At 40.1% G+C, this 24,802-nt stretch overlaps 1 protein-coding gene across 1 annotated transcript in view; it reads right to left on the minus strand.

Moving 5' to 3' along the window:
• mei-W68 (meiotic W68) overlaps nt 1–24,802 on the minus strand; it is an 87,008-nt gene that overhangs the window by 31,846 nt on the left and 30,360 nt on the right. Inside the window, exons 3-7 of the mRNA XM_068230884.1 lie at nt 23,823–23,972; nt 23,510–23,635; nt 18,767–18,910; nt 16,124–16,317; nt 3,234–3,376 (exon numbers count right to left, since the gene is read on the minus strand). Of these exons, the coding sequence (XP_068086985.1) occupies nt 3,234–3,376; nt 16,124–16,317; nt 18,767–18,910; nt 23,510–23,635; nt 23,823–23,972 (757 nt within the window). The remainder of the gene's footprint in view (nt 1–3,233; nt 3,377–16,123; nt 16,318–18,766; nt 18,911–23,509; nt 23,636–23,822; nt 23,973–24,802) is intronic.

The raw sequence follows: 24,802 nt of genomic DNA on the forward strand, positions 1-24,802 counted from the left end.
TACGAGAAAGAAAAGAAAAACAGAAATGTGTCTGGTTAGAATTCTATTCAGCGGAGGCAATGGTAAACCAATCTTGGTCAGAAGGGAATCAAGAGCTCCTGGTGGTGCATGGGTACCACTGCAAACTTTATAAAACGAAGGTGCATCATGAATCTAACCTGAAAAGTATCTGTGAACTGTATGGCCTATTCTGTACAAGATACCATACTATGAAGTGCAAAAGACGTGATCTATCAGTCTGCCAATACACCAAAATATACAACTGCTGTTAAAAATTGCCCAATTCGTGAATGTTTCATTGAGTTGAGCCTCTGTGATCAACCAATTTCATTTCAGTACCTAGATCTTGTTTTTCTCCTGGATTTGTCATCCTCCCAGCATTTCTTGAACATTCTTGAGCTCTTCAGGTAGAGGTCCTCTCTGTCTCTTTGGTTTTTATTCCATCTTAAAACCTTGCTACTAACCTCGATAGCTGCAGTCGCTTAAGTGCATCCAGTATCCAGTATTTGGGAGGTAGTCGGCAGCCCTGAAGATGGTTTTCTGTGGTTTCCCATTTTCACACCAGGCAAATGCTGGGGCTGTACCTTAATTAAGGCCACAGCCGCATCCTTCCCACTCTTAGCGCCTTCCTGTTCCATCGTCGCCATAAGACCTATCTGTGTCGGTGCGACGTAAAGCTAGTTGTAAAAAATCCTCGCTATCTCTTCACCATCTGTCTTAACTTGTTTTTTTGCTAGTGGCTTAACGTTGCACTGACACAGATAGGTCTATTACAAGTAATAAATCTCATTGTAGACCGTATTGGACATTATAAACATTACAACAGGCGTTGTAAGATTTCCTAAATATAAGGAAAGATAAGTATTGGAAAGGTGTTGTTAACTATTATTCTTGTTTTAATGTTCATACAGATAGGTCTTATGGCGACGATCGGATAGGAAAGGCCTAGAAGGTGGAAGGAAGCGGCCGTGGCCTTATTTAAGGTACAGCCCCGGCATTTGCCTGGTGTGAAAATGGGAAATGGAAAAGCATCTTCGAGGCTGCCGACAGTGGGATTCGAACCCACTATCTCCCGGATGCAAGCTCACAGCCGCGCGCCTCTAAACACATGGTTAACTCGCCCGGTCTGTCTTAACTTGACCCTGTCATTAATTATAGTTCTGGGATAACGATCTGTCTCAAATCCTTTCCACATCTGTTTTGATTTGTTGTTCTAGAATGAAGCATGTAGTGGATATGTTGTATGGTGTTTTACAAAGCAAATCATCTCTCATTATATAAATATCCAACTAGCTCTGGTTGAACTGCAGGCCAACACTGTACCACTCATCCACAGAGGGAGCTATCACAGCACTAAGTCTATCAAAATACACAATATCCTGTCTAGTGTACGAGATGAGATCTTCGATGCTGCATATTGCTATCATCTACTCCACCCTATAACCAATTACTCAATGAGCTACAGCAAAAGAGAGCAGATGTATGGACGGAACTGTACGCCACAGAGACTGTGACTTCTCGCAGATACACAGAAGCAAATTACCAACTGCGGAATGGCAGTGCACGGTTTCCACCATCGATTATGCACAAGGAAAACCTATCATGTTCCTGATAAAGACTGTGTATGAGACTGTTGCAACAAACATTGTGAGAAATATCACGTGTTAGAATGCTCCAAAAGAGGGACCTCCATTATGAAATTGTTTCTGGAGGAGCAATTCCAGTCTAACATAGATTCTTAGTCTTACCATAAATTTCTTATGGATTATTGTAAAATTAAAATGTTATTTGTGTGTTGTTCACTTAAAATAGTTTAATATACTTTATACCGGGTGAACAGAATAAATCAGAACCGCTCCATCCTGTGCGCGGGAATTCCTGAGTGAGTGCGTCGGCAGGTGACAAAATACAGTGCCGGATGTACTCAAGGCCACACTGCCACGCCAGATGTCAGTCTTTGTTGAACATTTATAAACATGGCAAGTGTTTCGTGGTGACATTAGTGCAGTGTGTGAACTCAGTGAAATGGCTCAGGCGACTCAAGTCGTGTGTTGGTATGCTGTTCCCCAAAGAGGGTTCATTTACGATTCATACGCCCCTACAGGAAGTGCAAGGGACATAAGGGGATTATTTTAAGAGAAGTTTCCTGGTGTTCAAGTTCCAGGTCAGACTTCAATTCATAGATTAGTAAATAAATTACGTAAGACGGGAACTCTTCTTGATAAGAAACATAATAAACCATGTACAGTACTCACACAAGAAACAGTGATAACATTGGTAACGCTCTGGAAAGGTCTCCTACAGAATCACTTCGACAACTTGCTCAGAAAATGGAAATTCTATGGTTCTGTTTGGAAGGGTACAAATTTACTGAAGTGAAAGCCGTGTAAAATTACTGCAGTGTAAGAAGTTAAACCGGGTGACCCTGCATTATGAATGCGATTTTGTGAATGGGTTTTGAATACAATACATGATGGAGAAATTTACCCTAATCTAATGTTCTTTCCGGACTAATCATGGTTTCACTTAAGGGGGTATCTTATTCGTCAAGAAATTGCTGCCATTTCTCAGAGGGAACTGCAGACCGTAATGAACAATTTCCTGAGCAGGTGCCAGAAATGCTTGAACAACAAAAGGAGGCAGTTTCAACATCTCCTGGCATGATATAATGTAAGTAGTGTTATTTTTTGTGTTGTTTGTTTGTTAGAAATAGCTTACGTGACAATGTATTTACTGCGGACTTCCTGTTACGCACGCACCTCCTGTGTGCTGGCTACGCTGCCAGGCTGTGGGACTGGTTCTGCTTTATGTTGCTCACCCTCTTATGGTCATTTGGCTGGAATAAAGTTGTTATTATGTAAATATCAATAAGACAGATGTTATTTCATTTTTATATAAAGAGATTCACAGTGAATTATGGTCTCAGAAGAAGTAAAGCGAAGATACCAGTTCCAGCTGAATGCACAGAATTGAGTATACTGTTTGGATACACAGCGGATACTGCTCGAAAGAAATGTGTAATGAACAAGAATCCTTTCACTCGTTATACTTGCTTTTCTAGACTGGGGCTGCTGTCTCACCACCAGACTCCCCGTCAGTTGTTCTTAAGAAGGCTGAATCGATCTTGATCCAGCCCAATCGGAGGCGGCCGTGCTGCCAACAGACAGTTAAAGGTGAAGAAAATTTGCTGCTAAATATTATTATGAAACACTTCTCTTAAAAGTTAGATTTACCGTTATTAACAAGCAGTTGAGTTGAACCAAAGCTCCTTCATCCAGGAGCTTCTGGAAAATGGCATCCTTCTCAACCACTAGAACGAACTCTGCTTGAGACTTCAGATGCAACAAACCCTCCACATCCTGGGGGATCAGGGTTCCTGTAACATGATCACATTATCCGTATGGATTGGTTTGACGAAAGCAATAAAGATACACAGCTCCTTATTGATAATGCTGCAAAGTTTGTGATAGGAAAACTTGGGAGAAAGAAGGCGAGTGGTATGTTCCGAGCTGTCAGTGTAGAGATGGCATGGAATGACATTAGTAGACGAATAAGTTTGAGTGGTGAAGATAAAGTTGTAATTCAAGAGGACAAATTGAGGCAAATATTTGTTTATAGGAAGGGGAGTTATTGGAATAACTTACCAAGGGAGATGTTCAATAAATTTCCAATTTCTTTGAAATCATTTAAGAAAAGGCTAGGAAAACAACAGATAGGGAATCTGCCACATGGGTGTCTGCCCTAAATGCAGATCAGTAGTGATTGATCAATGATTGATTTATCTTCTTAGAAAGATACATTTCAAAAAAATTAATACAGAGTGCAAAGAAAAATACGTATGCTCAGAAATGACTGGTGGAAGTTGAAGGCAAAGGAAATGCAACTTTTGGCAAATACTAACAACACTCGCGCATTTTTCAAGGACCAACCAAACATGGAATGAGTCCTCTTAGATCAAAGGATGGAACTCATCTTCTTAGAGACAATGACTCAATTAGCAGTCACTGGAGGTTGATGAGCACATATTTAATGACATCACTCAGGCAATGGTTATGGAACAGCTTGCCCTACATCCAACTCTTGCTAAAGTACAGAAGGTCATTAAGCAATCTAAGACACATAAAGCAACAGATCCAGATAAGCAAACCTGGTGACATTCTAATTAGCCATTTGTATGACCTTATAATCTAGATCTGGAATACTAAGGATTTCCCACCAGACTCTCAGAACTCACTGTTAGTTGTCATGATGATGTGATGATTAAAATTGGTTCATGAGGAGCCAGTGTGGATGTATAAAGAAATTTTCTTGTGACCCACAACTGGTGGGATTTCAGCAGGACATGTCAGATCAGTTGGATTCAGGAGGCCAGTTAGATTGCATAGCCATAGATCTTTCCAAAGCCTTTGATAGAGTGGAACATGGAATATCATTAAAGAAATTGGAGGGAATAGGATTGGACATAAGGGTTACACGTTGGATAAGAACATTTCTAAATTCAAGGGTTCAGAAAGTCAAAGTAGGAAATAATATATCACAGGAAGAGAAAGTTTGGAAGGGAATTGCACAGGGTAGTATAATCGGTCCGTTACTTTTCTTAATATACGCAAATGACTTAGGGAACAATATAACATTGAAAATAAGATTGTATGCTGATGACATAATTGTTTATAGGGAAATAAATAACATTGAGGATTGTTCAGAATTACAAAGGGACCTTGAGAGTATCCAAGAATGGGTTGAAGAAAATAATATGAAGGTTAATGGAGGCAAATTAACTGTTACAACATTTACAAACAGGAGGTTTAAAACTGAATTTGAATATACTTTGGATGAGGTAGTTATCCCAAAAGATGGCAAGTGCAAATACTTAGGTGTAAGATTTGAAAGTAATTTGCACTGGAAGGGTCATCTTGATGACATTGTTGGGAAAGCATACAGATCGTTACATGTCATAATGAGGCTACTTAAAGGATGCAACAAAGAATTAAAAGAAAAAAGTTACTTAAGTATGGTTCGTTCATTATTGGAATATGCAAACAGTGTTTGGGATCCTCACCAAGAATACCTAATACAGTGAAACCTCGATTCTCCGTTTTTCGAGGGACCATGAAAATAAAACGTACAACACGGGAAAACGGAAAATTCGGGAATGAATGAAAACCATCAACAGTTTGGCTAAACATCACAAAAATTAAATATGTATAATTATAATCTTACAAAAACTCCTAAACCAAACCAAACTACAGCCCCAGTGGGACTTTGCCTGCCAAGCGACCGCTGCTCAGCCCCCGAAGGCCTGCAGATTACGAGGGCGCATGGTCAGTGCGACGAATCCTCTCGGCAAATATTCCTGGCTCTGTAGATCGGGGTCGCCATCTCACCATTAGATAGCTCCACAATTAAAGGTATTCACGTAGGCTGAGTGGATCTGGAACCAGACTTATATCCAGGTAAAATTGCCTGACCTGGTCGCAATCGAACCCGGGCCCTCTGGATGAGAGGCGGGCATGTTAGACCGCGAAACCGCATTAATTACCGGTACGCGAGTTCAAAATCTCGGTACTTTATATTCAATTTTACAGGGGAATCTTCGTCAGTTTCCCGTAAAAACTTTTTTCAGTTCAGCAACTTTGATTAGGCTAGCCAAACAACAATCGACTACAAGTAGTTTTTAATTCTCTCATCTAATAAAATAAAGCACATTAGATACAAAAGCACCCAAAATGATGGCGAAATCCGTTCATTTCTTAATCTTTCATTGTAATTTGGTCTCCGGTATACTGTTCGTAGTCAGTTTCTGGAAATCTCGTACCGCGCAAATTAGGCCTACATCGACTTTTAAAGGTTATGTTGAACTCGAAAACATGGTTTCGAATGTAAGTATCGATTCTTAAAAGTTCTCGAATGCATTATATTCAATTCTGCGCGTCACAAATCCAATCAAATTGGAAATATAAAAGACATGTAAAAACTTCAGAAATTACGGTTATTCGTGACCTTGAGGTCATCTGGAAAGAGCGCTCGCTGCACATGTCAGTCGAGTTTGAAACGATACCAACCATTTAAAATGTAACGTGCGCAAATAAAACGACTGCAGTTTTTGGTATTTTAACACGAAAACGTAACATTCCCAGTCTTACATCAGGACCTAAGCAGTAATAGGCAATCCCAAGACCTCCCATGGCTTTCTTTTTTTTTTTTTTTTTAATGTAGGGTGCAACATCTGTTTTGGTTCCGCTAACATATCATGTACGATAATATCAAAAGGTACTGAATTTGTGTTAAGAAGGAGCAGTTTCGATTCCTGCCTGAAAGCCCAGTTACTCTGCAGTGTCCTGAGTAAAGTGCCGAAAAACCTCTTCGGCAGTATGATCGAAAAAATGTAAAAATATAAACATCTAACCCTGGACATAATATGGACGTTTTATAAGTGCGAACATATGACGAAACTCGTTCCGTCTTCAAGCAGAGCTGTCGAAATGCGCCGTGTCTCCTTGCAATTGTTGTGGGCACCCTCTGCTTTATGATTTTCCGAGATTCTCTAAACAATACCACCCGAATGCGATGCTAAGATGGTCTCTTATGCAAGTTCACCGCCGATCGCTTTTCTAGTACCGGTACAGTACTTGCTTTAATTATCGCAGTGATGGGGCGTTAACGCCAAGATCCATAAATATGCCATAGCCGTCCTTTCGTGAGATACAGTTTATTAAAAAACGATTGATCGAGGATTTAGCATTGATGGGACTGGAATTTCTGGACGGTTGATCCGGGAAAGCGTTTCTTCGAGGAACGGATAATGCGGGACTTTTACAACGTGATTTAATTACGATGCTCGCGGGACCACGTAATTTGAACGCATATTCCGGGAAAACGTATTTTCCAGGAACGGATAATCGAGGTTCCACTGTAAAAGAACTAGATGGTGTGCAGAGGAAAGGAGCAAGATTTGTAACAGGGGATTTCAGGAGAAAGAGTAGTGTATCAGAAATGTTAAAGATACTTGGGTGGGAAACTTGAAGTAAGAGAAGGGAGAAAACTAAACTTATAGGATTATATAATAATATATTTATTGCAGCCAAATAGCCATACTGAAAGAGAGAAAAATAATACATTTATAAACACTGTACTCGCGCGCTTGCGCCTTGGATTGCATATTCTTTAATAGTTTTAGTTCTTTTGATGCAGAGTTCTACGTGGTAACGTTCACACATGTATCCACATAGTTTGCACTTACATGTCTCTGTCGGTTCATGGTATGAGGTGTTGGTACAAATTAGATGGTGGAAACCATGTACTGCCAGTCTTGTGAATACGTGCCTCATCTCGAAGTTGGATGTTGTTCATGTCCGGTCTATCATGGCCCCAGTTCCAAAGAATTCTGAAGGAATGTCTTCTCTTTTTTTGCTGAGTGTTGCTAGGAGATTTTCTGATGCCCTGGTGTTGGGTAGAGTCAGATGTGTTCTGAAGTCTTCAATGAGGAAGGATTCTCGCGCTAGGAGGTAGACGAGTCTTGATCTTGTAGTCTTGGATACACCGATCACTCTTTTTATGTATAGAGCTTTTACTCTTTCTAGAGAGGATAGGTTGTTTTCTGTGAAGTACGGCCATATGATTTCTATCCCATATGTTATTATAGACATGATTTTTGATCTAAATAGTGCCATCACCGTCTCTAGGCTGAGTGATCTTATGTATTACAAGTTGTCCATATCATGACAGTATCGATGAATATAATCAAGAAGTTAGTAAAATAACCACCTAATCGATACTTTATTATTGCCTCAGGCAAAACTGAATATAAATTAGAACTTACAGGACATGTTTCGACCACTTAATGGTCCTCTTCAGCTGTATAAAGAAAGAATTGTGAAGAAAAACATTAGCACAATAAACACAAATAATAAAAGTTCCTTGGAGACTGCTTTGTTTAAAAATGGAGGTCATCAGAACAGGACATCTTGCCTCTCGTTCTTGTTTGGAAAAGATGTTTATTCTGCACTGTCTGGAGGGTTTGTCTTTGAGCGCGACCTGGTGAAGTAACGATGCGGCACAGTCTGACATTTCATGCAAAGCTCTGGAGAGAAGGGAAGTAGAGTTTTGTCGTCATCTAAAATATCATGTGAGGGAGGAGGGAGATTGGGCTGTGCTTCTGCGATGTCGTGTTTGATTATATCTCTTGTCCGTCTTGTCTGTTTTATGTCTACCCATTCCAAGTATTTACAGTAGTAATGTTCTCGTATAAGATGTTTTTTTGCTCGTTGTTTTCGTTAAGATTCTCTTCACCGTTTTTTAATTTATTAAGAACGATGTGGATGTTTTCCAGGTTGTTCATTAGATTTCCTTTATTTAACATACAGATAATTTGAAGGTCCTGTCTGATTTTGGTGAATTTGTGGTTGGAATCTTTCATATGGGATCCCATGGCAGAGAATCTTTTGTATTTTTCAGCATTGACGTGTTCTTGATATCTAATTAAGAAGTTCCTTCCAGATTGTCCCACGTAAGTTTTTTACATTGAGTACAAGTTAGCTTATAAATACCAGATTCCTGGAATTCGTCATCTTTAAGTTTATTAGCTTTATTGTGACTAAAGAACCTATGTTTCGTGTTGTTGTTGGTTGAGAAGGCTACTTTGGTGTTGTGTTTCTTGAATAAGTTGGTGATTTTGTAAATCTTTGGGTTATTAATGGTGAATTTGACATATCCTTTTTCTTTTTCTGAAAGCTGTTTAAGTTTAATTTGTTGTTGGTATTTGCATTTAGTAATGATTTTATTGATGAATTTCAAACTGAAACCATTATGAAGAGCTTGCTCACGAATGAAAGATAGTTCCTTCTTTCTCTCTGTATCTGTTAGTGGAATTTCAAAGGCTCTGTTGACGAAACTACAATAAGCGGATTTCTTTTGTGAGATGGGATGTAAAGAATCACTTTTGATTGTGGACAGTGTAAAAGTGGGTTTCCTGTATATTTTAAATTGGAAATGGTTGTCTTTCCAAATTGTTTGGATATCTAGAAAATTGAGTATGCCTTGCTCTTCTTCTTCAGCTGTAAATTTTATGTTTGGGTCTAAATTATTCAAAGTATCTAGAATACTGTGACTGTCGTTGATTTCCTTATTAATTATTAATTATTAATTTGGACTCCCATTCCATAGTAACTGGTATCCCGACTCTCAGGACCACTTACTAGGCCACTCAGCCATTGCCCATGGTTCACGAACTAGGACGTGACTACAGTAACCCACAAACATGAACCATTAGCGCTTACTATGATCACATTTTTCCTAGACCTGAGAATGTTACTGTATTTGTCATCCCTTCTGAAAGAAACGTGATTTCCAACTCGGTTAAGAGCCGTCGCCACCGTTGCGTGATTACGGGGAAAGGCCTTCCTGAACCTCAAAGGATAAGTTGCCCTTTCGGGGAGCAAGCCATTAGGCTCAGGAATGTTCAGTTTTGCTTGCCGGTTAGTACCGAGATTGGTGAATAGCAGAGTGAGCCTGTTTGTGCTTGTATTTTAGTTCCATTTAGAAGGTAGAAATGTATTTTATGCTGAGTGGTTTACTGAGCCACACCCTCCCCATCTATCACTACATAAACCAGCGATCCAAGCAATACCTTAGTGAAATATTCATGGGGAACAATATTCGAGGCCCGGATCGTGTCGACTGGGCAAGGCACATACATAACCCTGAGCTGAAAAACCCCCCTTGTGATCAGGCAACAAGGGCAAGACTACATCTATTTGAAATAAAAGAAGAAATGGTTTAAACCAGGGGATTTATTAAATAAATATGAGAGGAAAAAAATTAAACCAAGAAAAGAAAATCACACAAAATAAATAAGGAAATTAATCGTAATACTGATGGACATACCTTGTTCTTTTTCACATAGTTGAAACATGGCGTGAAAACTCACTAATACTCTTCAAAAATATTGATACGTAATTTAAAATGCTCACTGCTCCTCAACACATCGCTATTACAATACCAGCAGCTTCCTTTCATCATAAACTATTCAACCAGGTCGCCCGTTTTACCAAGATTCAAGTATCCAAGGCACTGCACCATATACCCCATCAGGCAACTAACAATGCGAAACGTTCGCATAACAATAAGCCGTGCCAGAGAACAAAAGGCAGATAAGAATAACGACAGATGAGACTGAGCACAGCCTCCATGGACCAATCAAAGCCAAGACAAGACCCAAAGAATACAATAGGTACGCCCATGCGCAAATATGAAACCAACATGGCGGGTACTCAAGCTGAGTATCAGCCATGAATAATAAATAAATATAGCTCTGCGCTGGAAACCAAACAAGGCGCAGAATTTGAAAGACAAATACAACAGGTCAATCGGCATATCAACCTTTCCTCTCCCACACATTCGAACTCACATGCATACCACATTCACGCACACACAATGAGGGTATCGGGAAAATAAAACACGAACGGCCGTTCAGATTTCGTGGTCAAATACAAACCATAAATTATGGCTCCACGGTCATTATCAGTGGGCCTTACGTACTCAAATGTTTGCGTGCGGCGTGCAATTACACATAAGGTCAGAATTGGACATTACTTTATTCACATCACTGGCATGTTGCGCCTTGTACAACCTGGATTGGTACCTCCTGCGGTCGAGACAAGGGGCACATCATGAGGATCACGCAGTATTAAAGCACGCAGTGCACCAAATCATAACCACAGAGACCCTTTTTCAATTATAACAACAAGACCACAAATACATTCATTCAAAGCACATCGGATGACGGAGCGGAAGGATGTATGCCATCGACCGTAACAGACGGGAATAAATCGTCACCAAATTTAAATATAAACCGAGTATCACGTACCTGTGATTATCAATGGTAAAATCAAATAGCAGTTAGCGTGAAAGGTCCAGGCTTGAACACATTAAATGAATATTTGAGGCATAAAAATGCCACACCAAACATAGCGGCAGCCATTGTTAGTATCTGCCCCACATAGAACAGCAGAAGAACTCCACAGAGTAAAAATTATCGCTCAGCAAAACGAACGACCTCACAGATAAAAACATAGCGTGTGCTGCTCCCTACTGGACGTCATTAGACTGACACACAAAACTGAAGGAAGCTATTTACATAATTAAATGTCAAATCGTGGAACATGCGATAAGCATGGTTCAGTGGTACAGTGAAGTGTAGCAAATATTTGTCACATGATACGGTAGCCTAAATCTCCATCCTCTATATAACACTAATCAGTGGGGAAAAGATTGAAGGAATTCGACAATTCAAAAAATCAGCGTATTGGCCAAACAAAGAAAAGGGTCACGAAGGACGTGAAAATGAAAAACTCCCTAGGCCTCAAGTGATTTACTACCATTGGGGTCAGAAGAGAACAAGAGTTGACCAAGAGAGGTTGGATAGGATAGATGAAAGTGAGGAGGTGTAACAAGTAAGTGGAAGCAATGCCAGGACATAGCTAAGGAGCCCTGTGGTCACCAATCCATGCTCCCCAAGTTGAGAGCCCCTGGGGCCCCTTTCAGTTGCCTCTTACAACAGGCAGGAGATACCATGGGTGTTATTCTACTGCCCCCAATCACAGGGGAAGTATTGGGGTGCTTCAGAAGTATTCAGTGAATATCAAATTGAAGAAGGCTCTACTTCATTACAAGTGTTTCACACCAGTGTGCTGCCAATATGAGTGAAAACGCATCGCCAGTGACAACGAAGAATTAATTACCTGGAAAATCTATCATTTCCAATAATGAACCAATTTCGGTCAAACTTCAATATTTCTAAGTGCTTGTAGAGGCTTAAAACACTTTGACTTATTGAATATTCGAGGATAGATTAACATGGACACTACTTTGGCTAAACCAGTTCCATTATATTCTCTCTACATCTACAAGTTGGTATTTTAAAAGCAGCTTTATTATACCTTAACAGAGGACATTCTCATTTTGAATACTTACAAGTTTGTATAGTAGAGAAGTCCGTAATTTTATTTTGCCATTTTCTTTGGAACACTGTACTCTTTACAAATTTACCTATCATATTGACAGCACCACACACGTCCTTATCAAGTGTTGACAACCCTTGAATAAAGCTGCAAAATCTGGCCAGGGCTTGACCAAACCAGCACGCCAGGAACTCCCAGTTTACACACCACCCCGTACCGTCAACAGCTTGCTGAGTGTGGTGAAGTAGCCTAGATTACGTATACTGTACTTACATAAGGAGACAACTTCAGTTCAGTTTCCTTCTACAGGAACTAGTGTTTTGTGGAAATAATGCATATGCATAATTTTGAGTTACAGAAACACATTTTGCATCTGGCATTGAAATATCCTTCGAGGTAACCCCCTGTGGGTGAGGGCGGCATCCCCTGCCTGTCCTAAGAGGCGACTAAGAGGGGCCCTTAGCTAACTCCTGGCATTACTTCCACTTGTTCCACCTCCTCACTTTCATCTATTCCATTTGACCTCCCTTGGTCAACTCTTGTTCTTTTTTGACCCCAACGCTATTACTTTCTGAGGGCTAGGGAGTCTTTTATTATAATAAATAATGCTATTTGCTTTATGTACCACTATCTACTTTAACGGTTTTCGGAGATGCCGAGGTGCCGGAATTTAGTCCTGCAGGAGTTCTTTTACGTGCCAGCAAATCTACCAACATGAGGCGGATGCATTTGAGCACCTTCAAATACCACCGGACTGAGCCAGGATCGAACCTGGTCAGAAGGCCAGCGCCTCAACCGTCTGAGCCACTCAGCCTGGTAGTCTTTTATTTTCACACCTTTTGTGGCCCCGTCTTTCTTTGGCAGATCCCTTCATTTTGCAAAGTGTCTGACCCATTCCATTTTTTCCCTCTAATTAGTGTTAATAGAGGATGGTTGGCAAGTTGTACTTCCTCTTAACAACAATAATCACCACTACCACCTCCTTTAAGGAAATGAAAAATTTGAGTAATAAAACCTTGACTTACAGAAAGTATATAACATGTCAAATATATAAGATTCCATTGGGAAATGAAAATCCCTATCCCAGCTATCTTCAGAAAACCAACTCAAACAGTTAGTGCAATCCAAAATGATTCTCACCATCCGCAATCCCATAAAAAAGTGACATGCTATAGTATGGTAAATAGAGCTCTCGCCATCCCCTTATCTAAAAGAGGCCTTCAAAATGAAGTGAATGTTACACAATCAATAGCTAAATCAAATGGGCATAATGCACAATTTATCAATAAGATCATCAATACAACCAAAAGGTCACCAGACAAAAAACTTATTCCTCCTTTACATTCAATAGTGCAAATATATATTTAAAAGAAACAACCAACAAATAGCTTTTAAATCTAATAATAATTGTTCCAATTTCTATATACATGCACTATTAATCAAACTAATAAATTTTCTCAATCAGGTGTCTACAAACTACAGTGCAATAGCTGAGGGTCAAACAGAGCATAGTTTATTGATAAGATACATGGAACATGATAATGATTCAAGATACAATCGGTTCTCTGCCATGGCACTTACATCAACTGACCAAGATTTAAGCATATTGAAGTGGATAAGAAGGGCACCATGCTCAACATATTGGAGAACTGTTACATTCATTTAGAACAGTACTTTAACCCTAACTATAATATTAATGAAATGCATGGAAAACCTAATATACTGTTTGGCATAATCATTCCCATATACGCAAAGTATAAACGTAAAAAAGACACAATGTCAAGTCCACCAATCTACTCATCCCGACCCGCCCCTCCTCCAACGCCCACCATCCTAAGCTATGCCTCCGCTCCCTCCTGGCAACCAGTTTGGTGCCAAGTGCACATAAATTACGAGGAGCATGGGGGGTGAGTCTCATATAACTGTATGTTATTCTTCATCTTTTAGCCTCCCTCCTTTTCTAAAATTTCACTTCACATTTTTTTTTTTTTTTCTCTTTCAGACATTCAATTCACACTGAATTCAAACAAAGATCATAACATCTGATGGAACGGGCACTATTTCAAGTTGTGAACGTCCCCTTCTAAGCTATATAAACTCTTACTTATATATTCTATTCGTTAAGGCCTAATTTGTGGATCGAATGGGTCCACAATACACACAAACGATGAATATCAGCTCCAAGATCAATTCAAGACCCATATATATATATACATTAATTCAGAGAGAGTAAACACTCCCCCCACAAGGAGGTTACCCATGAGGACAAAGTATACTAAATACATTTATGGCTACATAAATGATTTCTCAGTATAGATAATGAACCTTTCAAGGCTTGGAGGACCACATTTTTCGTCAACTCTGATAGTTTGAATCTTGAGCAGAAATCTTCGAAGAACTTGGGAATTGTTCCTCTTGCACGGATCATAAGGCCTATAACCTCGATGTTATCCAGTCCGAATTCACGTCAGTAGAAGGGGATACTTTTTTATTATAAGGACATTGGTATAGTGCAACAACAGTTTTAATGTGTTATTTTAATTCCAATGTTAAATGTGTAGTCTGACATTTCATCCACACTCATCATCATCATCATCATCATCATCATCATCATCATCATCATCATCATCATCATCATTTCCCTTTATCCAGCTGTAGCCGGGTAGGGGCAAATATGGTTCCTCTCCACTTTCTTCGGTCTTTCCACCACTCCTCCTCCAACACTGTGTCCCAGTCCAGGTTTCTTTCTATAATGCTGCGTTGGATGGTATCCTTCCATCTCAATCGTGGTCGTCCACGGCCTCTCCTTCCTTGGATTTGCATTTCCATCACCTTTTTTGGCATTCTTTCATCGCTTATTCGCTTTATGTGCCCAAACCTAGTCGGCTCTTCTCTATTCTATCATTCATTTTTTTCCACTCCACAATTTCTTCCCAGATTTTCTCATTCCTTATTTTGTCTCTTCTATTCTTCTGTAACATACTCCTCAAGAACTTCATTTCGGCTGCCTGTATTCGACTCTCATCCTTCTTCGTCATTGTCCAAGTTTCTGCTCCGTAAGTTGTTATGAGTACATAACACATCTTGTACATAGTATCCTTTGCTTCCGTTGGCACATCTTTGTCCCATAACATGTTTCTTACACTATGATAGAAACAACTTCCAGCTTGAATCCTTTTACTAATCTCAGCATCCAGTCGAGCATTCTCCATTAATTCACTCCCCAGGTATTTAAACGTTTCCACTACTTCCAAGGGCTTGTCTGCAAGTCTAATCTGACCTTTCCCTTCTTTCTCCCCTCTAGTCATAAAAAGAGTTTTACTCTTTTCTACACTTATTTTCAATCCACATTCTTCAATCTTCCCATTCACCACATTCAACTGTTCTTGAACCTTCCTGTCGTCTTCTCCCCAAATCACAATATCATCTGCAAATTACATCATGTTCATTTCTCTTCCTCTATATGCTGCTTTTGCTTTTCATCCACACTGTTTTAGATTAAGACTGTACTTAAGACATACCAATTTGTAATATTTTATTGGTGTCCATATATATGCATGTATTTCCAATTTTGATCATGGCTGAAGATGACCTAATACAGCAAGGTACTAGTACCAATATTAATATAAGATACAACAATAATTTATTGGTACTGAATAGGTGGACCTTTCTCTACCCTTTGATAGTGATCATTTGTCAATACAGACCATAATGATATTCATAACTTATGGGAATGAAAATTCCTTTGAAGTATTGAAAAGTTGAGTTATAGAAGTTTGGCTGTATTTTAGAATTATGAATGATTCTTTCAGGACAAATATTATAATTTCCCTATGGGAATTGAAATCTATATCACCCCCTTTTAGTCACCTCCTATGACAAGCAGGGAGCACCATGGGTGTACACCATGCTCATCCACAGGAGGTTGCCAAGTCATGCAAAAGAAAGTTAAGCGACATGAAGATGAAGGTGAGGAGCCTGACAATGCCAGATTCAGATAGGTGTCACACTAACAGATCATAAGGCTAGGACTGGAAAGGCTCCAAAGTTACAGCTCCAGCATTTGCCCGGTGTTAAACAAGAGAAAATCGCCCTGAGGGTTGCTGAAGCCACCTCCTCCCAAACGTAAGCTCAAGTGTCAGTCAGGCAGGAGATACAGGTCTTACCTCCAGTAGCACTACAGTCAGTTTGTTCACCAGTTGCACTCTCGAGCACCAGTGGCCCAGCTATGAGCCCTTTGGATGTGGCCAACAATCCCAGCTCCCAGGACGGCGCTTCCAGCAGACAACAGACATCGCGAACTGCGGCATCGATCGCCGACTGTCCTCTGACTGCTGACACGTTCTGATAGTAGAGTTCTCTGGATAACACAAAGAACACATCATGCCATCTAGTGGATTATTATTATTATTTCGTATGGCAAAACAAGGATACATTATAAGTACATATAAATACATATTTCTTAAATAAGTATGTGATTACAAGTCAGCATTCAAAACTTAATGTCCAGACTTTTCAGCCAGTCCACTGCTTCTGTAGAGGCACTATGTAGTTCTTTAATGGATCCATTGAATCTTCTTTTTGGGCAGTCCATAACAACGTGCCGGATGGTCTGAGGCACATTATCACAGTCACAGAATGGGTCTTCAGATTTTCCCCACTTGTGAGCCAGAATTTACACCTTCCATGGTTTGTTCTGATTCTGTTTAGAGATGTCCATTCCCTTCTCGGTAAGTTGAAACCAGGAGGAGCTCAACAAGGATGGAGGATTAAACCCAGGTGGTCAGGATTTGAAGAGGTCCATTCTTCGCGCCAGATCTCATCAGCATCAAAATGTGTTTCCAGGAGCTTCTCGCCTAACTTCCATGATGGGTTTCTGGACTTTAATCTCTTCGGTTTCTGAGGGTTGCAGTCCTGATGTAAGGGCAGTTGAGGGTTACTGCGACATTTCTGCCATTCTCTTACTAGAGCCAGTTCTCTTCGTATGTGAGGGGGATGGATGTTGGATAAAACGGGTAACCATTTTAGGGGTGTCGATTTGATGGTGCCTGATATTGTCCTCATGGTATCATTCAGTTGTGTATCAACTTTTGAAGTATATACACTGTTAAGCCACACAGGGCAGCAGTATTCTGCAACTGGATAGATCAAGGCAAGAGCTGATGTTCGTAGTACTGTCGCATTTGCTCCCCATCCTGTTCCACTGAGCTTGTGTAATATGTTGTTCCTTGTTTTTATCTTGGCTGCAGTGTTAGAGAGATGTTGCTTATATGAAAGTGTCCGATCCATTGTGATGCCCAGATACTTTGAATATAGGTTATACTTAAGTTTTTGGCCTTTGAATTCGACTTGAGGTACATAGTTGGCATTTTGGTTGTCTAGGTGGAAGCAGCTTACTTCAGTTTTGTTCAAGTTAGGTTTAAGTCGCCAAGTACTGAAATATTTTTTCAGGTTATGGAGATCCTTTGTGAGTGTAATTTCTGCTGTTTTGAAGTCACTCGATTGGGCAGCCAGAGCTATGTCATCTGCATATATGAATTTCCTGGAAGTAGTTTCTGGAAGATCTGGAAGATCTAGTGGAGATGCGCAACAACAGTCAGGCTTCAGGCCATCACATTTTGTTTTCTTCCCACTCAGCAAGCTCTTGCTCTTCTTATGACTGACGGTGCGGGTTTGCAGCTTATCACCACCATCGCCAGTTAGGTCGTTACAGTCACGACTGCACAACATTTCCACGGCAGCAATGCTGAGCAGTAGAATGAATGTAAATCCACAGAACATTCAATCAAAAGGAACCACCGCATCACCAATGACTGACTATACTGAGCAATTGTAGATTTGGCGCGCTACTGTACTATGTCTTACAAAATTGTACAAAACTATTTTAATCTTCCAAGTCAATACTATGTATTTTACGTCCGATTAAGATGAAACTTGACACACATTTCAGCCCAACATATCAGTAAGATATGTATAATAAATTTAAAAAATAGGAACATATATGTGTGAAGTTTCGTCTTAATTGGACGTAAAATATATAGTATTGACTAGGAGGATTAAAATAGTTTTGTACAATTTTGTAAGAAGTTCAACCATCAATACGGATTTAACAAGAGATTCATTGTCTACTGTACTATGGTCGTTTGACAAGAAGTCGCATGGATGCGTGGTAAGAGGTGCGAGGGGTAAGCATGGCTGCCGTGCATGCGCCTATCTCGAGTCTCAGTGACTGACAATAAACAACTGCACCGTCAACGGTGCCCCTTGCAAATCGAGGTGTTGATACAGATGTTGATTACCATAGGGAATATTGGAATTAATCGAGGTGTTGTCATAAAATCTCAAAGTGATAGTGCACTTGTGCTTTAATGGTTTGATTTTCTAGAGGCCAATACAGAGGCTCTAGAATGGATAACAACTTCGGACATTAAAATATAATGTACTTGCTTTCCTGTTTCTGTATATATATGCCATACGATAAATAAATAAATAATAATAATATTGTTTTTACGACTCATTTGGGGACACCAAGGTGCCGGAATTTGGACCCACAGGAGTTCTTTTACGTGCCAGTAAATCTACCAACACGAGGTGGCTTAGTTACATATTTACTATATAATGAACAGTCTGATAAGGAATATGTATTGATCCAGAGAGCTTGCATTGTCTGCCGCGACTTATCATCAGACGCAGATAGTACTTGACAACAGAGCTGGACATAAATAAGCAGTAGTTTGTGCAATCATATTTTAAACATGAACTGGAGTAGATCTGTTAGTGATAGCTGTGAGTAGAGGTGAATGTTTTACCTGCGAGTACAGGTGGATCTCGTAGCCAGCAGCCAGTGACTCTTGGCCAGCACCATCAGCAGCACAGAGAAGCGATCCCTACACCGAGGATTGCTCCACTTTACCAATGTGTTTGAAGCCTCCCCAACACTCTTCAGCTGGACTCTGGTAACAGAAAATTGCAGTTTTGTTCAGATGACTATCCAAAGAGGAAAGGCTGAGATGTGTTGCAGCTTATAAGACTCAAACACACTGATTTTTGTAATGGTCTGCCAGACAACCTCCAACCTTGAACTAACATCCCCTCAGAGACTAGTTAAGCCTCTAGATGCACGGATCTCAATAAATAATATTTACTTTATAAAATTAATTTTTGCTTGACTTTTCTATGTCAATGGTACACGTTGTATATACAATGCATATACAACTTGAACCATGTGAAGGCAGGTAGCAGCTAAATACATGACTTGTAGTGTTTTAAGATTTATTAACTAACTGTAATAATGACTTACACACAGTAGTTAGTGCTCTCTCTCTTTCTCTGTTCAGTCACACTACGATTTCACTCTGACACCTATGAGCTAAAACAGTTACACTACAAACACGCTTATAACTGTGACTCAAACCCTAGGGCAGTTCACAAATAAATTCAGTTAACAACTTTAGCGGCTGCACAGTCCACAGTTTACAGATACAGCAGTCTTCTGTTTACGGTCCCAAGCTGGTCAGCTGCAGCACTCACTTCAGAGTGATGTCTCTCAGATCTGCACTGCTGACTCTCAATCACTGACGGAGTGAGTTCATACTGAACAGCCGAAGCTTGTTCAGCCTGTCAGCTCTTCCAGCTACTTTGGATGAGCAGAAGCTGCTGGAGCTCTCTGGAGATCCAGTGTTCTGGTTACACCTCAAGCTCCTTCCTACATCGCTATGAGGCATCCAGTGATGTAACGGGCCATGGTAGCATTCAATCCACACCTGACTTATCTCTGATTGGTTGCCAACTGAAGCAAGCAGGCAAGCCATACTAGGTGATGTCACTCGCGACTGGGAGCCAAGCTGGATTGCTCCAACAAGGTCTTCCATACAAAATGGTGGATCCTGCCACAGTATGCACAGATTTATAAAACTGTATATTTGCAGAGTTAATTGGCATCATGATATTCAAAGAAAGAGGGGCAGGCAAGTTTTTATGACCATGTCCATCAATGGTGCACTTCAGTGATAAATGATCCTGGGGATAGCTGTGGTGGTACAATCATTTGCTCCTTTAATCTTCATAATGAGAAGAAACATGTGAAGGAACGAGCATTACAGAGGCCCTTGTTTGCACTATATCTTTCAGAAATTCATAAGATAGACACACAGTACCGATTTATGGTGTAATGTTCGACTTTCATTGTGTTCTTACACTTCCATTTTGTAGTGTTAATAATAATAATAATAATAATAATAATAATAATAATAATAATAATAATAATAATAATAATAATAATAATACCATCTGAGAGAATTTTGTCTTGTAGAAGTCCTTTTACATGCCAGTGGCTGACGTACTGCAGCATCTTCAAATACCACTGACTGAGCAAAGAATGAACCCACCAACTAGAACTGAGAAGGCTGGTCATAAAAAACAGATTCATCTCATCTCATATCTAACCCCGCAGAGAAAGGGGACAAGGGTTGAACAAACAAAACATATTAATGATAATGTGATTTCTTCACAGGAAAATTTAATATTTTTTTTACAGTGTAAATAGGGAAAATCTTTTCAAGATTTTGATAATATTCATTTTCCCAGCTGTATCAAAGAAATTAATTGGTTGGTGTTTCCAGATGGATAGTGTTTTCAGTGACATCTGTGTAATTTGAAAAAAAAAAAAAGTGGGGTGGGGTGGGGTGGGGTGAGCAATGTTAATAGCAACAGGATGACCAACTTAGTGATTTTATCACTATATCTGGTGATTTTGAACTCAGTCTGATGACAGAATTATTTTTAATGTTATTTTACACTCTGTGACATGCATCATTTCTGCTGTTTCCAGAAGAGAATGGTGATAAATCTGATGACTTTTCCATAAATCTCCAAAAATGAGGGATAATTATTTTAGGCTGATGTAATAATAATTACTCAAAAAAACACTAAATATTTTCATAGACATTACTTGTGTGTATGACAATGTCAAAAACCATTTCAATCCAAGGGCATTTGAATTTGAATGTGAAATATCTACGGTCAACTTCCCCCTAATGTTGGGAAAGAGATGTTGTTGGGCCGATAGTTCAACTGGGCCTGAGAACATCGAGGGCAGTATTTGTGCCAGAGGAAAGTCGCGAATACATAAAACGGCCAGTTATTGCAATGGCAGAATTGTTTGTAACTGATGTAGACTTGGTCATGACTTTCAATGGAGAAATCTTCAAAATATTCAGTGACAGTGTTAAAGTTTGGACAGAGCTCAGTTCACACAGAGATTCAGCAGATGAGCAGCTCAGGCTCTAAGACAAGGCAACATAGGTATTTCTGTTCATGTCTAAAGTCCTTGCTACCCTCATGAGGAACTGAATGAGAGATAGGTGCTGTGCTGTGCTCGGCTCGGTGAGGGTGTCAAACCTTGTACAGGCTGTACCGTATGTCTAACAGTCGACAACAGGAGTAAGACGTGAGATTTCAGCACATTTGATCGTGGCCAATGTCAGACGAATGGGCCACTCAATCTCTGAAGTTGTGCAGGGCTTTCCAAGGGCCACCGTATCGAGTGTACCATGAGTATTATTATTATTATTATTATTATTATTATTATTATTATTATTATTATTATTATCATCATCATCAAGTACATCGCAAATGGGAAATATCCCAGTGGCAATGATCACTTACAGTATAGTAATAATAAAGTAAACACAACAACAACAACAAGAAGCAATTCCATGGAAAGTAAATATTACAAGAAATACTAATAGTTTAACTTTCTATATCCAGCATCATTATATACAAATATATGTGGAGTCAGGCAAAACCACTGCTAACAGGGTCAAGTGTCGCGGTGAACGATGTGTTCATGACAGGGGTCGCTATCATCTAGCTCAAATCATAAGAGCGGATAGACGGACCACAGAACAGTTCAGTGCTGGACAATGACATGTAAGCAGCCATACCATCCTGAACTATCTCCTTGCCGTGGATAATGTCCTACAAGGGTAGTTCTGATCAGTGCGCATCACAAGACGCGGGTATAGGGTCGCCTGGACAGAGTACAAGATACCAGTTGGTAAAGGCCAATGACCCACTATGGTTGCATCGTGGACCACACGAGGCAATGGATCCCTCTTGCCAGCAGCGTACAATTCAGCCCGGTGGTGGAGGTATCCTGTTCACGTGAGCTGAAATGTCGCCCTTGGTTCATCTGGCGCTGTCCCTCACCGAGGAAAGTTACAAGAACCTGCTTGAAGATTGTGTTCACTTCCAACACACTGCAGGCAGCCAGTTCTTAAAGCACGACAATCCTCCAGTCCGTAGCTCCCAAATTGTGGCTGACCGATTCCATGAGCACTCCACAGAAGAAAAGATGCTTGCCTCGCCCCCAAGGAGCCCCAATCTCAATCCCATTGAGCACATGTGGAATGATGTCGAGAGGAATGTGCGAGCCCCGACCAACCTTTGTGGACTATGGAACGCTGTGCAGCGATCATGTATCAGAACGGCTCCCCAACCCATCTGGTTTCTTGTGGAGTGCATGCCACGCCGCATTGGCACTGTCATCAAGGCAAAAGGGGATCTACATACTCCTAGCCTGGTATCTCTAATTCAATTGAAAGACCTCGGTGGACAATCCAGTCAAGTCCAACTTTTAAAAAATATACATTTTATTTGTACTGGATAGAGAAATAAATATCACATTTATTTGATAAAAGAATAAGACACGTTCTCCTTTAAGTAACATTTCTGCCATAGAGAGGGACTTGACTGTCTCACAAATTTGCATAGAAAAACTGTCCAAGTCCAGACTTGACTGGATCTTGCAACAGAAACTCTCACTGGATGCCAGTAACAATCAATTGTAATGAAGGACAGTAACAATACAAATCACTGTTGCACATGTGAAATTGTAGCCTACATGTTGTGTATTGACATGTGAACTGCTACCATAGTAAATTAGTCTCCCTCTTGTCCTCTTTCCCTCTATCTTAGCCTCCAACAGTGGTATCCTTCCCTCCTCCATCCTCATAACACGTCCAAACAATCTGAATTTATTCTTTTCCTTCCTATCACTCAGTTTTTCTACTGCTATTTCTTTTCTAACCTCACATCTCTTACTCTGTCTCTCCTTGCCTTCCCTACCATACTCCTCAGGAACTCATCTCTCTGGCCTTAATTATACTCTTATTTCTTGCTGTCAGTGTCCAAGTTTCTGATGCATATGTTAATATAAGGGATAGTTCATCTTGTGCATTATCTCTTTACATTTCATAGGAACTTCTCTGTTCCACATCAGGTTCCTTACATTCTGGAAGAAGATATTTCCCATGTGTAACTATCTGCTTTTGTATGATTTTTTATTTCCATAAAATAAATGCTTGAAAATCTGCATTAGTCCATATGATGAATATATGGATAGAAATTGAAATGAACTGACTTTCAAATGTTGTGTACCAAATCCGAGATTAACACATTCAAAAAGATACTTCCCTTTCTATATACACTTTTCCTGTAAGTAGGAATTGTATTACACTACAGTAATACTGAAAAATGTGAAAGTAACTTACCTGCTCCCGAATTTGATATTGCTCCAGTCTCGGCGATTTCTAATCTTGAGGTGAGGGGCATCACCTCGCGCCACACTTTCCACCACATCCAGCACCAGTCGCTCAATACTAGCCATCAGTTGAGCCCTGGAAAAGGAAATAATATTCTTTAGTTATCAGATCAACAGTGGACCATCGAGGGACATCTGATACTTTTAGTCCTACCACGTCTGTCCCGTGAACTGATGTGTGGCTACAACTCAACAACCTAGGAATTGTCACTTCTTTCCTGAATCTGAATACATACGGGTTGATACCTATGTGAAACATTTACAATAGTTCAATGTAGACACCAGCCTTGCCTACAACTTGTTGCCAACGCTGTGGACGTTGCAGATTCCCTGTAGCAGCACCTTTTCTGTTAATGTCTCTGATGGAGCGATCTACTGCCTGCAGAATCTCGGGAACAGTTTGGTTCCTTCGTCTTTGGGATCAAGTCATAATCACAGGGACTTAAATCTGGTGAATACGATGGGAGGAAAGGCACTTCCCAACCCCAGGAATGGTATAAATCGACTACAGGGTGTGCCTGCACATTATTCTGCTGGTCTCAGGTGATGCAGTGCATTAACATTCTGCCCTTGCAATATGCCATGTGCTAGGATGACACCATGACACTTTCACGTTCATAGGGGTCTGACCACCTTTTGTTCAAAGCTATTAAAAATTATTTAAAATCATCACTGATGAAGAGAATGTTCCTGGAACATGTCTGAATAAATGATTTTCAATTATAAAGTGCATTGACAATGCAGACCAGCTTTAGACAAGTTTCGAACAGTAGACAGTAAGCAGGTTCAGGATATAGAAAGTGAATGGGTGGCATACAGGGATGCTCTAATAGAAACAGCAAGGGAATGCCTAGGAACAACTGTGTGTAAAGATGGGAAAAGGCGGACATCCTGGTGGAATGATGAAGTGAGAGCAGCCTGTAAACGTACAAAGAAGGCTTATCAGAAATGGCTCCAAACAAGGGCCGAGGCAGACAGGGATTGGTACGTAGATGAAAGAAACAGACTGAAACAAATAGTTGTTGAATCCAAAAAGAAGTCATGGGAAGATTTTGGTAATAACCTGGAAAGGCTAGGTCAAGCGGCAGGGAAACCTTTCTGGACAGTAATAAAGAATCTTAGGAAGGGAGGGAAAAAGGAAATGAACAGTGTTTTGAGTAATTCAGGTGAACTCATAATAGATCCCAGGGAATCACTGGAGAGGTGGAGGGAATATTTTGAACATCTTCTCAATGTAAAAGGA

Source organism: Anabrus simplex, chromosome X, assembly GCF_040414725.1.
Source record: "Anabrus simplex isolate iqAnaSimp1 chromosome X, ASM4041472v1, whole genome shotgun sequence".
Classification (NCBI taxonomy): Eukaryota; Metazoa; Arthropoda; class Insecta; order Orthoptera; family Tettigoniidae; genus Anabrus; species Anabrus simplex.